This window comes from Alligator mississippiensis, chromosome 1, assembly GCF_030867095.1.
Source record: "Alligator mississippiensis isolate rAllMis1 chromosome 1, rAllMis1, whole genome shotgun sequence".
NCBI classification, from domain to species: Eukaryota; Metazoa; Chordata; order Crocodylia; family Alligatoridae; genus Alligator; species Alligator mississippiensis.
The window spans coordinates 380,448,952-380,464,410 of record NC_081824.1 but is presented as its reverse complement, the minus strand read 5'-3'; the positions used below and the strand labels follow the sequence as shown (position 1 = coordinate 380,464,410).

General features: G+C 39.4%; 1 protein-coding gene across 1 annotated transcript; it reads right to left on the bottom strand.

Moving 5' to 3' along the window:
• Nucleotides 1-10,879: 10,879 nt before the first annotated feature.
• On the bottom strand, nucleotides 10,880-15,017 carry SLITRK1 (SLIT and NTRK like family member 1). Its single transcript, XM_006261382.3, has one exon. The coding sequence runs from the start codon at nucleotides 13,796-13,798 to the stop codon at nucleotides 11,720-11,722; it is 2,079 nt and encodes a 692-aa protein (XP_006261444.1). The 5' UTR covers nucleotides 13,799-15,017; the 3' UTR covers nucleotides 10,880-11,719.
• Nucleotides 15,018-15,459: the final 442 nt, after the last annotated feature.

Genomic DNA, 15,459 nt, shown 5'->3' with positions numbered 1-15,459 from the left:
TTTTAGTAGATTCCTGCTGGCATACCAGTGCAAATGGAATTAAAATCAGGCTATAATACTTAGGTCTATACTGTCATTAGCACAACCAGCCTTCTGAAAACACTGAGGGAGGTATGTGCAATACTAAAACATCATGGGACTATCATTTAATGCATGGTGGAAGGATTATGGGAAACATACATGTACAATAGGTTAGGTAAGGGATAAGTGAATTCTGTGCTTTATTTAGGCAATACACTAGGAATTCAATGGCTTCTTCTGTTCTCTGTTAGCATATTAAACTTGCTGTAGTTTCTGAACTACGGTCCTCATTTCTATATTTATTTACTGCTCATTGCAAATTCCTTATCAGGCAAGATTAAAATAGAGGAATATGGAATTTTATTTTGGCATGAATTTTGCTTTCAAATTCAGATTTGAGCTGCAAATAAAAAATCCATTGTGCAAGTCTTCTGTAATATTATGACTAATGACTTATTTTAATAATTTCTACATATTGAACTTGATTTTCTATTTGTTTATTTCACAATACTGGGAATTTACTAAAAATACTAGTACTTAGTTTAGAAATCTCATCAAAATCTTTGCAATAATTTACAAATGGCTTGTTATATAAATTATGTGATGCACATTATGCTGACAACTTTTCTTTGGTAATTGGAGAAGCCAGAAGAAAAGTTAATGATCTGTAACTTTTAAAATCATTTTACAGGGTATTTCTATAAGAATTTTAATAAATATATTGAATCAGAGCAATATATTTTCATGTACAACATTGTATATGAAGTATTACATTGAAAGATAAATAAAACTTACATTTAAATTTAGATGCTTATTTGTATAGAATCAAAGCAATTAGTGTTGAAAATATGAATTGCTTTTACACAGAGACCATGTGATACAGTAGAAAATCCAGTATAAAATTCCTATTCTGTCATGCAGCTAAAGACTTTTAAAAATTCCTTTAGGAAAATGGGAATTCCATACCTGTTCAGTCTTTTTGTTTTCAATTCATTTTATCTAAATTATGCATAATGATTATGTGATACAGACTGTTTACAAGACATAGAAGCTAGGTCACTACATTTATCTTATTTAGAACCACAGTTGATGTTTCTGGAGCTAAATGGCAAGGGCAAATTCATCCTTGGATTAATTTTTTAGCCCTAATCTATTAGCCTATGCTGCAGATGAAAGGTGGATCCTCAGCTGATGTAAATCAGAAGAGCTTGGCTGATTTAAACACATTTCCAGATTCACACCAGATGAAGTTTGAGATTGTACCCTACAACTTTTTAATGAGTTTTGGGCTCTCGTTTATCAATTTTTTGTTTTGGTCAGTCAAGGCTACTACCACATCTTTTAAAGACTTTTAGATTACTATCATGGGAAGCTATAGTTATCTCATGATCTCATGAAAATTTTATATAGTAAGCCCTGTATAGTAATACTGACAAAATGCTGCAACAGGAGCACTTAGGTTAGTAGGAAACACAAAGTTTTTTATGATAACTTTCTGTGAGCTGACACGATATCTTTGCAGACCAAAATTTTTACTGAGACCAGTGAAATTATTTTATACACTTTTCTCATTTTTATGTGAATTAGTACAGAACCTGAAAGATCCTAGATTAAAACTGCTGAAGGCAAACACCTTCTCTTAATCAAAACAAGTAAGCACAACCTACACAGAAAGACATCCCACTCTACACCACAACTGTCACTAGGGCCCCATCAAATTCCTCTTGGAGGCAATGGACTAGGTCCTGTATTGGTGTAAAACCATGCAAGACATGGTCCAAATTATATTCCACTTGTTCAGCATCTAAATAGACAGATACATTCTGCTCTAAGTCCATGAAAAGGCATATGATATCTACTTTTCTAACATATCATCATCTGACCCTTAGGACTGAATCATAAAAAGTCAGTGAGAAGGAGCAAGACCTGTCACCTCTTGTATTTACCATTTTTCAAGGACTCAAGCAAGTGGGAATAGAATGGTATTTAAGTGTCCTCGAGAACTGGCCCTAAGAATTAGATATTGAGATAGTCTCAGCAGCAGCAGCTCTAATTCTGCACATGTCCTACTGTGGTGCGTTCTTTTGAAAATTTGGTCATAATTGACTTCAAGAAAAATTGGATCAACTCCTTGTTGAAATCAGGGTCATTACAGAAGCAAAAGCTGATTCAGTCTCCAAATCCTATAATAGTCTTATTCTGATCTCATTTATATTGGATTAAATTGGGGATAACTTCACTGAAGCCAATAGAGAGACATGTCTGAAAAGCCAGTGTAAATAATATCAGAGAAAAATATGTGAATATTATCTCCTAACCATTCCCAGGAAACAAATAAATATAAGTTAAAAAAAATAAGCCTAATGAAAATATGCAATGCCAAAAACATAATAACTACTTTAACTGGAACAAAGAATATCAATTGCATCTGTGACATGCAGTTTTTTGAACGCAGAAATCAGGTAAGCATTTTCTTATCATGTAAGGCTTGACAGCCAAGAATCCTGTTTGATTCCATTCTGAATTCTTCACTGTTTTAAACAGATATTGCATCCTAAAGATACTGTGTTTTGGATGTTTTAGGATTTCTGCCATTGACTTCACTGGGAATAGGTCTGAATTCCAATGTTGTACCTCCTTACTTCAGTACGTAAATTCTGCTTCCTGCATGTCCTTTCACAGAATCTGATGAAAAGTGAATTTGGCTTCACAAAAGCTTGCTCTCTCTGTATATATCTTATTTAGTTAGTCTATAAAGAGACATATCTACCCTGCCTTCTGAGTGACTTCAGCCTAACATGGCTAACCTACCCGTCTCTGTTAAACTATACCTAGTAGACCAGAGGTTCCCAAACTTCTTCTTATTGCTTATCTCCTTCCAAATTTATCATCTGCCTGTGCACCCTTACCAGAATACAGTCTATATTTAACCCCTTAAATGCCAATTTCTATTATTATAATAAGAAATTAAATCTGCCATTTCACATTTTCCTGTGTACTCCTCAGAGATGTCTTGTGTACCCCCAGGAGTCTGTGTACCACAGTTTAGGAACCCCTGTACTAGACCATGTATAAATATTACACACAATATTCCCACCTGTAAGTACTATTTAACTAAAGATTTAACTAAAGATGATTTAAACTAAAATCTTGGATTCAAATACCCCTAATAGTCGAAGAATATTCACATTCCTCAAAGAGTGGGAAGTGCCGGTAATTTGCATTCGAATCAATAGGAGTTGGAGATGCTTAACAGTAGTTCACGGTATTTGTTATGCTGATTTCATGACAATCTGAGAAATAATTGCCTACAAGCAATTAGTAAAAACAAATGTTTCTGCTAAACTTAGGGAACAAATTCAGAAAGGTGGAAGGCCCATCAGTCCCACTAAAATTAGTGAGAGTTGGGATACTTACTCCCCTGCCGAAGGTTCAGTTTCAGTGGATTGTGCCTATGAGCTCTGAACAAACCTGGAATTTGGAAAAGTTGACTATCAATATGAATGTTTTCATTCAGTTCTATTTCTACCTTGAACATCTGCTTAGTTCAATCCAGTGAAATCCTCCTCTAAACTACAAAAATCAAATTGAGATCAATAGGAGTTGATCCCTTTAAACTACCATGCATCCAGACTAAGATTCTTTCCATAATATATATCTGTGCAATTCTAACTGAAGTGACAGTACCAAATTCTACTGTGAGATAATCAAGAGAAAATTCTACGGATGGTCCAGGTTAATTTTGATCCAGTGAGTTTTCTACACATGTACCTATGGGTAGAATTAAGTCCATATGAAATAATAAGACACAGAAAGGGAAGTTTCTGATTAGGCTTCATTAACCTGTTATACTCAACTAAAGTACAGAGGTTTGACAGGTTTTCTCAGTCTAAATTATATAGATTGCTTTTACAAGAGAGATATGATTAAGACTTAATAATTTATTTCATATGGATTACTGCACTTTTCCACTAATGGAGTTGGTTGGTTCCCAGAATTATTTACTAAGTTCATAACTAATTTCTCAAAAATCAGGAAGCCTAAATACCCTAGCGTATAAATAAAATCCATGTAAGTGAATCTCATTACATGTCTAACCATTATTCTATTAACAAAGTAATAAAACAGCCAGAAACTGACTAGTTAATAATTGTACAGTACACTTTTAAAACTGTCACTTATGGGCAATCAGCCTTTTACTAGGCCAGATTCTTTCCTTGATTATTCCCAAGTAACAGGCTAGACTTGCCTAAGCATAATAAAGAATTTGGGTAAGTATCAAATGTTTAGGATATTCAAAATACAGGCAGTGAAAACTAAAATGTTAACTTAAAAAAAAGACAGATATTTGTATTATTTTCACTTGTTTTTTAATGCTGCATTTTTGGAGATCCTCCTGATTTATATCATTGGATGTGGATCCAAATCTTTTGCATACTCAAGGGAAATAAAGTCCTTGCAATATAATGTCACAGGATCAAAATGTATATCCTAATAATAAGTATCTCAGTTTTCACTCAGCATTTATGGTAAAGAGGAATAATCTCTTGTGTTAAAATTATATTGAATTGATGTGATCTGAAGGGATCCTGGATTTCTCTGATAAAAAAATCCCCAATTTTTGGAATAATAAAATTACCCAAAATCCAAATTTTTTTCATGATTAAAATGAAACACCACTATATATATAGATACACATAATAATGCAAAATCCATATTTATTGGGTTATTTACAAATAACCCAAAATCCACATTTTTTGTGATTAAAACGAAACACCACTATATATGTAGATACACATACATATATGGTGGTGTTTCATTTTAATCACAAAAAAATGTGGATTTTCGGTTATTTTTTAAGCCAAAAATTGGGGATTTTTTTTTTTTTTTATCACAGAAAACCAGGATCCCTGCAGATCACATCAATTCAATGTAATTTTTACACAAGAGATTATTTTATTCCTCTTCACCATAAATGCTGAGTTAAAACTGAGATACTTATTAGGGTATACATTTTGATCATGTGACAGTGTTATATTGCAAGGACTTTATTTCCCTTGAGTATGCAAAGGATTTGGATCCACATCCAGTGATATAAATTAGGAGGATCTCAAAAAATATGGCATTAAAAAACAAGTGCAAATAAGATGGGTATCTGACTTCTTTGAAGTTAATATTCTTAGTTTTCACTACCTGCATTTTGAATATCCTAAACATTTGGATATGTACCCACATTCTTTATTATGCATAGGCAAGTCTATCCTGTTACATATATAGTGATGTTTCATTTTAATCACGAAAAAATGTGGATTACTTTTTTTAATCCAAAAATTTGGATTTTAATTTTTTAATTAGAGAAAACCAGGATCTCTAGTGATCTGTCACTAATATTAACAATTGATCCTTACCAAAATTAAAAGAAAAATCTATTTTGCTATTGCTCACTTTTGGTCACATTACATGATTCATATCTCAATGAACCTGTTATCGACCACATCGTTAATTTATTTATATAACAGTAATGGCTATATCCAACCAACAAGTAAAAGCAAAAAGCAACAGTAAAAAGAGGAAAACCTTTTCTTTCTATAGGATCCAGCTGTGCTTTCAGCTTGGCCTAATGCACTATAGAAATAAGGAAAATCACAAAAGTCCTAAATCTGAAGTTTATCATCATCATGGTTATTATTCCATTTTCCTTCTTGGATATTTCTACCACCAGTATGACATCTCTATTCTTGTTTTTTATTGTATGTACTACAGTAGTTCTTCAAGGTCCCATCCAACATCCCCCAAGCTAAACACTACACAAACATCCACTAATATGCTCTGTCCATTCCAAAAAGCTAAGTTGAGAACTCAAAAAGAGATTTGGAGAAATTAAGTAATTTGCCACTAGTAAGAGATATGACTAGAAATAGAGTCCAGGTATCCTGAGTCCCATTCTAGTGATCTGTCTATTAAATTTAAAATCCCTCCTATTTTCAATATTACTTTATTAATGTGGCAGCTACATTATATTTTTAGTAACTCTCACATGTTGGTATTGTTCACCTGGAACCACCCATTTTTACTGTGAATATTTTTTGAAATAGATAAATACATTAAGCATTTTATTTTATTTTTTTTTTAAGAAAACTCAGGTTTTGATTCACAGCACTGGTTAAACCACTTCACATGAACTGGTTGAAGGGGAATGAAAACAGCACAGAACCAGGCACTACATCCTTATTCATTTGCAGTTTGAACTGGCAGGAACTCTATACATGGAATTTATATTTATTTTTGTGAGGATTATGCATTGGCCATACTTTTATATTAGTTCCTATTCTTGAAGAAGAATAAATATCCAAATAAAAATCCACAAAAAAATGTTTCAATATCCTTACCAGGTAGCTGAGTTGAAGCCACTCAATCCTGTGCAGCCACTCAGCCCTGTGCAATGTGATTAACTTGGGAACAGCAAAACCAACGTGCTTTACAGGCACATTTCCCCCCATCCTGTAACTGTGGGTTAATGAGTTAACAGTTCCTCAAGCTATTGAAAATTTAGCCTAAATACTGTTATCCATTAGGAGTTAGATCAGAATGATGCAAGCAATGCATCTCTAAAAAATGGTCTGAAAAAAGATTACCAGAAATTTATATTATATTATATTATATTATATTATATTATATTATATTATATTATATTATATTATTAGTGATATCATGTCATATTTTATTGTATAACACTTCCAAAACCCATTGACCCACATTTTGTCCTATGCCAATATTCATTTGGTGCAGTGCAAAATGTGGACGGGATACAATTTTCATTGACTTTGGACTTAGCGCTAATTTAATTTAGAGCAGCCTAGAACGATTATTTCAATATTCAAGGAATAGCAAACCAGCTGGAGATTTCCATATTATCACATGCCACCTTTGTTTTCTGACATCTCCCTTAAATTGTGGCTGCAGAAAAACTAGCATAAGATTATATTCAGTTTTATATCTCCTGTTCCCTGGGAGAATCACCAGCTGTGGAGATTCCCATGTCTGTTTAATGCTCACTGGGGACATCTACACAAGACACTAGATTTAATCTACTGCTCATTAACATCACAACAAAGTGTGCACCAGTGCTACTGCACAATAGCACCTATTATGATGCATTAAGTTTAGTACCTCTTATTACAGATACTTAACTTAATGTGCCATAATTACAGCACCTTAATGAATGTGTAGACATACCCTGTGTACTCTAAGAAAGGTACAAAGGGTTGCACCAGAGAATCTAATCTATCATACCTATATACACGTGTTTAGGTCACTCTGTCGATAATAATGATAATGTAGGAAGGAATGCTAGCACATGAATCAGACTTAAAATACATTTTTCCCAAACTAAAATCCAAATCAACCAAATATTATAATTGAACTTCTACAGTACCTTGGACTACCATTGATCAAATTACAGAGAAAGAGCTTCCTGTTTTACCAGGAGCTTCAAGGAAATTTGATATGTGAAAACTGCCATATGGATGAATTATATCAAGTCTTCTTGACACCAGGAATCCCAAGGGAGCCTCTGACTGGAGTTTCATAACTTCTCAGGGCAGGCCTAGCTTCCATTATACACAGTGAGGGCTTGACTTCAGTGGAATGCGACCAAGGCTAGAAGGTTTTAAATTGTCCACCCACTGAGGCCAGTAGGAATTTTACATGAGAAAGGACAACCAGACTGATCACTCCTGTCTTAAGTAAGGTCTGATCCAGCACTTACTAAGGTCAAGATGCTATCCTTTGAGCTTAAAAGTCTCATCAGAAATGTTCCATTATAATATTAATTGAACTAAACTGACAAAATACCTTGTTATTGCATGTACAATTTAGCAAAGTAATATAAATATGTTCATCTGTGCAAGGCAGTTCCAAGCCTATAGACCTTCTAAAAAAGATACATACCTTCTATTTGAATTAATTCAATATATAATTTTTCTACTAGATACTCCATTCATGCTTTCTGCCAACTAAACATGTAAACAGCTACCATGCATATAAGCATACATTTCTATGGCAACAAATTAAGTTCTAGGCTATCCTTAAGCAGCACACACAGAAGAGAAGCTCTAGAACTAAACAAGATATATGCTTCTTTCCTCTTCTTCCATCTGGTACTGCTGAAATCACTTTTAGTTTGATAAACTAGAAGTAGCATACTTCACACACCACACATAACATCCAGAATTATATGTCTCTTCTAAAATAAAATTAAAAAATGACAATGCAGCAAATATAAACTAATAATAATGTACCACATTCATTCTAAATGTTTCTGCTATAAATGTTATTAAGACTTTTATAGTTTATCAAAATGAGTAAAACAATTGATCAACATTAATAATGGGTGCATATTACTATACAATTTTATAGTTACTATATATTATATAGTAAATTATTATTTAGTTCTAATATATATGGAATCATACATAGTATTCTATATTTAAAATGGTATACATAATCTACTTGGGCAGTATTATGTTATACTTTTAACAGGAATTTCTCATTTTCCTTTACTTTCCTTAATGAAAATGCCTCTTGGGATCTTGTTCATGCATGGGCCCATTTAAAATAAAATTATCTTTAAATATTGACATTTCATAGATTGGTACCAATACCTTTTTGCCTTAGATTGACGGTTAAATGCACCAGCCTTTTTTAAATGTAAATGCATTAAATGAAGTTGCAAGATGTCCTTTTTTCTAAATGAAACACAAATCCAAAAGTGAGAAAGAGAAAGAGATCTTATTTTCACCAAAAATTGTAATGATGAACACATATCTCTAATCCATCAGATTAATTACAGCCCCCAAATTCTTACACTGTAGCAGTGAAATATCAGTTTAAAGGAAAATAATAACTTGACCCACAATAATGCACCTCTTTTAATGATGAAAAAAGCCACAACAAACACAAAATAAACCCACAAAGATATAATTTGTGTTATATTCTCTGGAGTGCAAGTTGTCCAACCTCAGCACATTTTCTTCTTTTTTTCCCTTCTTTCTTTCCTATTGGGTGTATTGTTTATTTTAGTTCTCTTAAAAGTGCTTTAAGGAACATGATGCAAACAGTGTGATTTTATCACTACTGTCACTATAAGCATTTATGTCTATAATATCAGATGGAGGTTAAAAAGATACCACTGATTCTAGCAGAGCATCATATTTAACAATGGCCCCTTGTTGGTCCCTTCATAAACAGGAAGTTAGTCTTCTAAGGAGGGTTTTGAAACTCACATTCATAGCCTTTCAACTTCTGTTCTAACCTGATAGGAAGAAAGCCACAAAATAAACCTGTGACTGCTGCCATCATTTTGTTTTACACAGAATGTTCTGGCAGAACAATCAATCTAGCATAGGTGAAAAGACTGAAAATGGGGAAGGCCCATGAAAATTGACATGAAGAAGGATATTTTTCTTTCTGAACTACTGTGCAATCAAGCTAAAAGGAAACATCAAGACTATTCCTGGGATGCTAGTGATCTTTCCAAAATCTTGAGGAAGGGTTCCAGAAAAAAAGGCTATTCGTCTCTTCTCCATAATCCACAAAACCTGGGATTTAGGTTTCTATCATGTTTTCCCATGTGTGCCTGCTTCGCTATGTGTGTGATGTGCCTCTGAGTGGCTATTGTCTCATTGCATCTCCCCAAAGTGGACATTTTTGTATAAAGCACACCAAATCAGCATTTGAAGTTTAGCTAGTCCCTTGCAGTGTTTTACTCTTTAAAAAGATTTGCTGCCTGAAGAAAGCCAGAAGCAGCGTGACTGGAATTTTTTATGTCTCCACTGAGACTCCGGCTGTAAGTTACATTTGATTTGCAAGGGCTTTCGCCTTTACATGCATGAGCTAGTTAAGGGACAAAGTCTGATCTGGGGATGGAACCAAAGGAGATCAGTTTGAAGTTGGACAGCAGCACTTGCCCCATATTTATTTCAAGTATTAATACTAAAAGGTGCAGCTACTAGCATGGGAAAGCCCCTTCACTAATTAACCTGCCCCTCACCCCCATTTCCATCAGATGTTGAAGCCAAACTGCCAGCAGCAGGCTCGACTGGCAGTCACTGGGGCTGCGCAGGAGTTGGAAGTGCTGACCAATGAAATCTGGACTCTGCTTAATGAGAGCGATCTAGGCAGAGTCAATTAAATCCAATTTCCACTAACATCCCTAATATATCTGCAGTGTGTGCAGCAGCGGGCAGCAGCGGTGGAAAAGGCAGGCAGAGAGTCCCACTATTAATAAAAGGATTCACTGCCGCATTAGAGGGGAGAGGGAGAGTGGTATTTACATTGGGAAAGAGATGGGAGGGGAAGGAGAGAGGGAGACACCTGGGATTCAAAGGTTGATCAAACTCTAATCAAAGAACCCACATACAAAAAACTGATGCTGGAAGAATGGTAAGGACCCGGAGTTGAAAACATTTCCACTTTAATACTGAAAAAATATGCCATTATAAAATCCTCGAATAGAATTAGTAACTTCCACTTGCTTCCTCAGTTCTGATTTCCTCAGGTTATAGAGTAAGATTTACAACAGCACAGAATTGTCTACCATTAAACGTTGCAGCCTAAGCACTAGAGTGACATTAATTGGTCATGCTTAACTGCCTCGGATTTTTTTTTCCCTTTGCCTTTTGAATGTTTACACCGTTACCATAAGAGAAATCAAGGGGACTCATTTTACATTCAGATGGAAAGGCATTGTTAGATATGTACATTAAAAAAGAAGAAGAAAAAAAAAAAAAAGGAATCAAAACCAAAGGGGAGGGGAAAGAAAAGGGGAAACAATACCCAACCTCCCCCAGTCAAGTCACCCCCCCACCCCACAAAAAAAAAAAAAAAAAAAATCAGAGGAAAACCCAAATGAATCGATGAGAATATCCATGCAAACATGTCTTAAATAAAATCTTTACATTGCATTTTTTTTCTTTTTCTCCACAGTAAAAGTACGATCTCTACTGCCTATCGATCACACAAAAAAAATGGCGAAATGGCACTTTTTGATCATCATCATAGACTGTATCTCGTATATAGAAAGTTTGAGACGATGGGACTTATCAGGTAAGAGGGATGATGGTGTGAACTAGACGCTGTTTCCAGTTGGGGCTTGCAGCGTCCCTGGGGTGCGTTGTATCCATGCGAGCCATGCAGCACTTTTTAATTTTTTTTTTAGTGTGTGTGTTTGTTTGCTTGTCTTTGATCGGAGTCAATTATTTACATTACATTCATGCCTTCGTGCAACGTGTCATTCCTGCTCTGTGCCCAAGGGGAGGCCGCCAGCAGGTCCCCCCCCATCCTCCCCCCTATGCACACACGGGGCTAATCCGCAGCACACTGTTCCTTGCGGGAGTTGAACCAAGCGGGCTCCCGGGGCTCCCTAAGGCAATGCGGAGTCAGATGCACGAGCCACCGCCTCTGGGGCCCCGGTGCGTTCACAAGAAGGGGGCCCTTGCACCATGCCCATGTGCGTGCGGGTGTGACATCCTCCCAGGAGGTAGCTGAACGGTCTCCTTCCTGCTGCCGCTAAGATCAGTAGCAGACCCTGCAGCCATGCCCACAGATCGGTGTTTCTTTCATCACTGCCAAGTTGAACGGGCCTCCCCACGGCTTGCTTCCTCCCCCACCCTCCCCAGCCCCTCTGCGACCCCAGCTCTTAGTCTGATAGGGAGTGAGAGCCACAGTCATACACTCTATGGGCTCCATCTGCAGTGTAGGGGCCGTTGTGCCAGTAAGAAGAATCGCAGACTGTCTGCAAGGAATTGATTTCGGATGCGGATGAGTTGGCGTCCCTCCGCTTGGACCGCTTTCTGTTCCTCAGGATGAAGACCAGCATGCCAACCACTGTGAAGGCAGAGGTCACAAACACCAGCAGGAGTCCGGGGACCAGCACCGAAATGGAGACCCTGCTGGTCTCCAGGTAAGAGTTGGAGTGAGTGCCCGTCTCCGCCAAGCCGGTGCTGTTCTTGTTAGTGGAAGCCACCGTGGGCGAGACTTTGAGCTGCGGGCAGATCACGTCGTTGGAGAGGGTCTCGAAATCCTCCTTGAAGAAGTCTTCCGGGGACTCGCACCTCAGGTCGCTCATGATCACCTTGGGGCGCAGCATCTCGGCCCACTGTTTGAAAGGCACAATAGGGCACGTACACTCCCACGGGTTGCCGTGCAGGTCGATCTGGGTGATGGAGGTGAGCTGGTCCAGCACCCCTGCCACCGGGAGGTACGTGAAATAGTTGTTATGGATGCTCAGCTTGGAGAGGGAGACCCCTGCAAACACATCGACGGGGAGGGACCTCAGCAGGTTGTTGTTGAGGATGAGCACCCTCAGCTTGGGCATGGCGTTGAAGGTGCCAGGCAGGATCAGCTGGATGCCGTTGAACTCCACGTTCAGGTACTCCAGGTTTTGGAGCCCGGCGAATTTCTCCCGGGACAGGGTGTCTAAGTAGTTGCTATCCATGTAGAGCCACCGGAGGTCCTGCAGGTTTTTGAAGGTGTTGTTCTCCACCGTGGCGATGTTGTTGTTCCCCAGGTCCAGCAGGTTCAGTTTCCGATAATCCAGAAAGTGGGACTTCCTGATGGTGTGGATTTTATTGTCCCTCAGAAACAGCTCCTGCACGTTGGCCGGCTTGGGCTTCAGGTCCACCAGGCTGCTCACGTTCCTGTCGTTGCAATTAACCTTTAAGCCCGAGCCGGGGATCTGATCGCAGCTACAGATCTGAGGACAGGGCAGGCTAGGCGGGAGCTTGTTTTTGACGCTAATGGTCGACACCGCCGCGGTAGGTCTGGTCTTGATCTGCCAGTTGCCTGGGATCTTTGTACCTCCGTTTGGAGCAGCTCCTGGAGTGGCAGGATCTTCTTTGCCATGTATTTTAAAGGGAGTTGGAATGGGACCAGGATCACAGGTTTCCTCTTCAGCAGGGGGAGCAGCGAGGCTAGAATCCACTCTGCTCTTTTTGCACAGCTCTTGCTCTGTGGTCTCATTTAAATCCTTGCCCTGCAACCTAGTGGGAGCTTCGCAAACGACTCTGCCGATCAAAGCGTTTTTGGGTATGTTTTCCAGCCATTCCTTCAAGGAGAGCAGATCACAAGTGCAGTCCCAGGGGTTATCCTCTAGCAGGATTTCAGCAATGCCTGGGATCTGCTCCAGGACCTCCTCATAAGGCAAGGTTTTAAGCCGGTTTCCCCGGAGGTCGAGGTGAGTGATCGGCACGTACTGGAACACGTTGGGAGGCAAGGTGCTGATGAGGTTGTCATTTAAAATCAGCACCTCCAGCTTGTTTAAGTCCCTAAACGCTCCCGGGTCAATATCCCGCAATAGATTGAAATCTGCCTGGAGATATTCCAGATCGTCCAGCCCCAGGAAAGTCTGCTTCCTGAACGACTTGATCTTGTTGTTGTTGATATGCAACCGCTTCACCAGCTGCAGCCCGAGAAAAGCCCCAGGAACGATTTCATGCAAGCCGTTGTTTTCCATGTGCAAACTGACTGCATTGTAAAAGTTAGCGAACTCATTAGGGAAAAGCCGAGTCAGGGAATTTCCATGCAGGAATAAATGGTAAAACTGGGAAGTCGGGGCGCTGAAATGTTGCAGACTGGTAAACCCCTTTTTCTCACAGTCTACGTGCAAATCCCCCTCTACCTCGTTGCAGGAACAGATCTTCTCTTTGCAAACGTCCCCTGTAACGTTTCCAGCAGCAAAACAAAGAGACGTCTCCAGCAACAGAATCCAAAGCAGCATTTTTAAACCGAGCGATTCATTCCCGAGCTCATCACAAAGTAACAGCCACCATCCTCCTCACACCGAAAACAATTCCAGTCCATTCAATGCATGAGATGTCCGAGCCACCACCAAGAAGGGGGGAGAGAAATTGTGGGAAGGGGGAGTAGGCAGGGTCGGGGGAGGGGGACTCTTTTTTTCTCCTCGATCCCTCTCTCCCCCCCCTGCATACACTGCAACAGACTCCAGTCAATAATTATATCCACAAACTATCCAGGCACGTACTGCAAGGCACGCAAAAAATATAATAATAATACAAAAAATAAAAAAAAACAGAAAAAAAAGTGGAAGGAAAAAAATCCCCCCTTCTCGACTCCCTCCCCCCCAGCCTCCCGGAAAGCTAAGTAGATCTCTGCTGGCCGTCTCGGCTAATCGGAATAGGAACAGTGCTAGTAATTAAAAGCAGCCACTGCATGTTAGGGAGAAGCAGGCAGAGAGTGCAGCGGTGGTAGAGGAGAGCTGCCTGTGTGCATGGCTTTGCTTCGGACTGACCTTGCTTTCTCTGTTGCAAAGCCGGCTCCTGCCTGCTGCTGCCGCCGCCGCCGCTGCTCGGTGCCCAGGAGTCCCCCTCTGGGTGCTGTCCAGTTCCCCTTGGTGCTGAAATCACGCCCCAGCCTAAAGCCCGGCTGCCGAACCAATGGCGCTGCAAAATTTCTGCAATCGCTGCGTTTTTGGGGGGCTGCCCGCGTCTCTCTCCTCCTCCAGTTCCTTCTTCTGCTTCTCTTCCTCTCTCTCTGCCTGCCTGCCGCTTCTCTCCTCTCTTCCCTCCGCGAGCTCTCTTCTTTCCTCCTTCTTCTGGGGCTGAGTTGCACACGCACACACGCACTCACATCCACGCAGAGGGAGAGTTGCTAAGAGGCTCTGCTCGTTCCAACCTGGTGCACTCTGAAAGATCTGACACCCTCTGCTGAGCTGCAGTGGCAAAAATCCATCTGCTGAGGGAATGCTAGAGAAAAAAAAAATCAATCCACGTACAGGGCAAGCGTTGGAAATGTTGGCATTAAAAGCTGTCGATCTGTTTAGGCGCTTTCTTCTAAATGGATGATTTCATTTCTTTCTTTTCTGTTCCGATGGAAAGTTTAGCGTGCCCTCCAATCCCTCTTGCCCCCGTGCTCTCACACACGCACACATGCACACACGTCCCCGCACACACATGCACCTGCAGTAGCATCCGAGAAGAGTGCCTTTGCCTTATTTCATTTCCCAATGGCGTGAATAGAATTAGTGTCAGGGTGTCAAGCGAATAGCAATTTGAGGTAATTATACTGCACGCCATTTTTATCGTGGCTTTAAATGCATTCCTTCCTCCCCTGCAGTCTATACTGTTTCATGCTGGATTTGGTGGCTTTATGGCGGTCTCTTTGGAAGGCTGAACCGTGGCTTATTGCATTGTATTTTTTTTTATATAATTTCGATGATCATAGAGGGGGAGTGGGAGCGGTAGGAGTGGTTTGCTGTACCGTAGATAATTCAGGCTACCTGTTTCTACCGGGTATAGAATTTCCTTTAGATGGGGGGTTGGAAATTGGCATCAGTGCATCTTTCTCCCCCTCTCTCTTTTTCTTTTCCTTCTTCCCCAGGATATCATTTAAGTCTTCTCTGTGCCAGTACAGTGTTTGCTT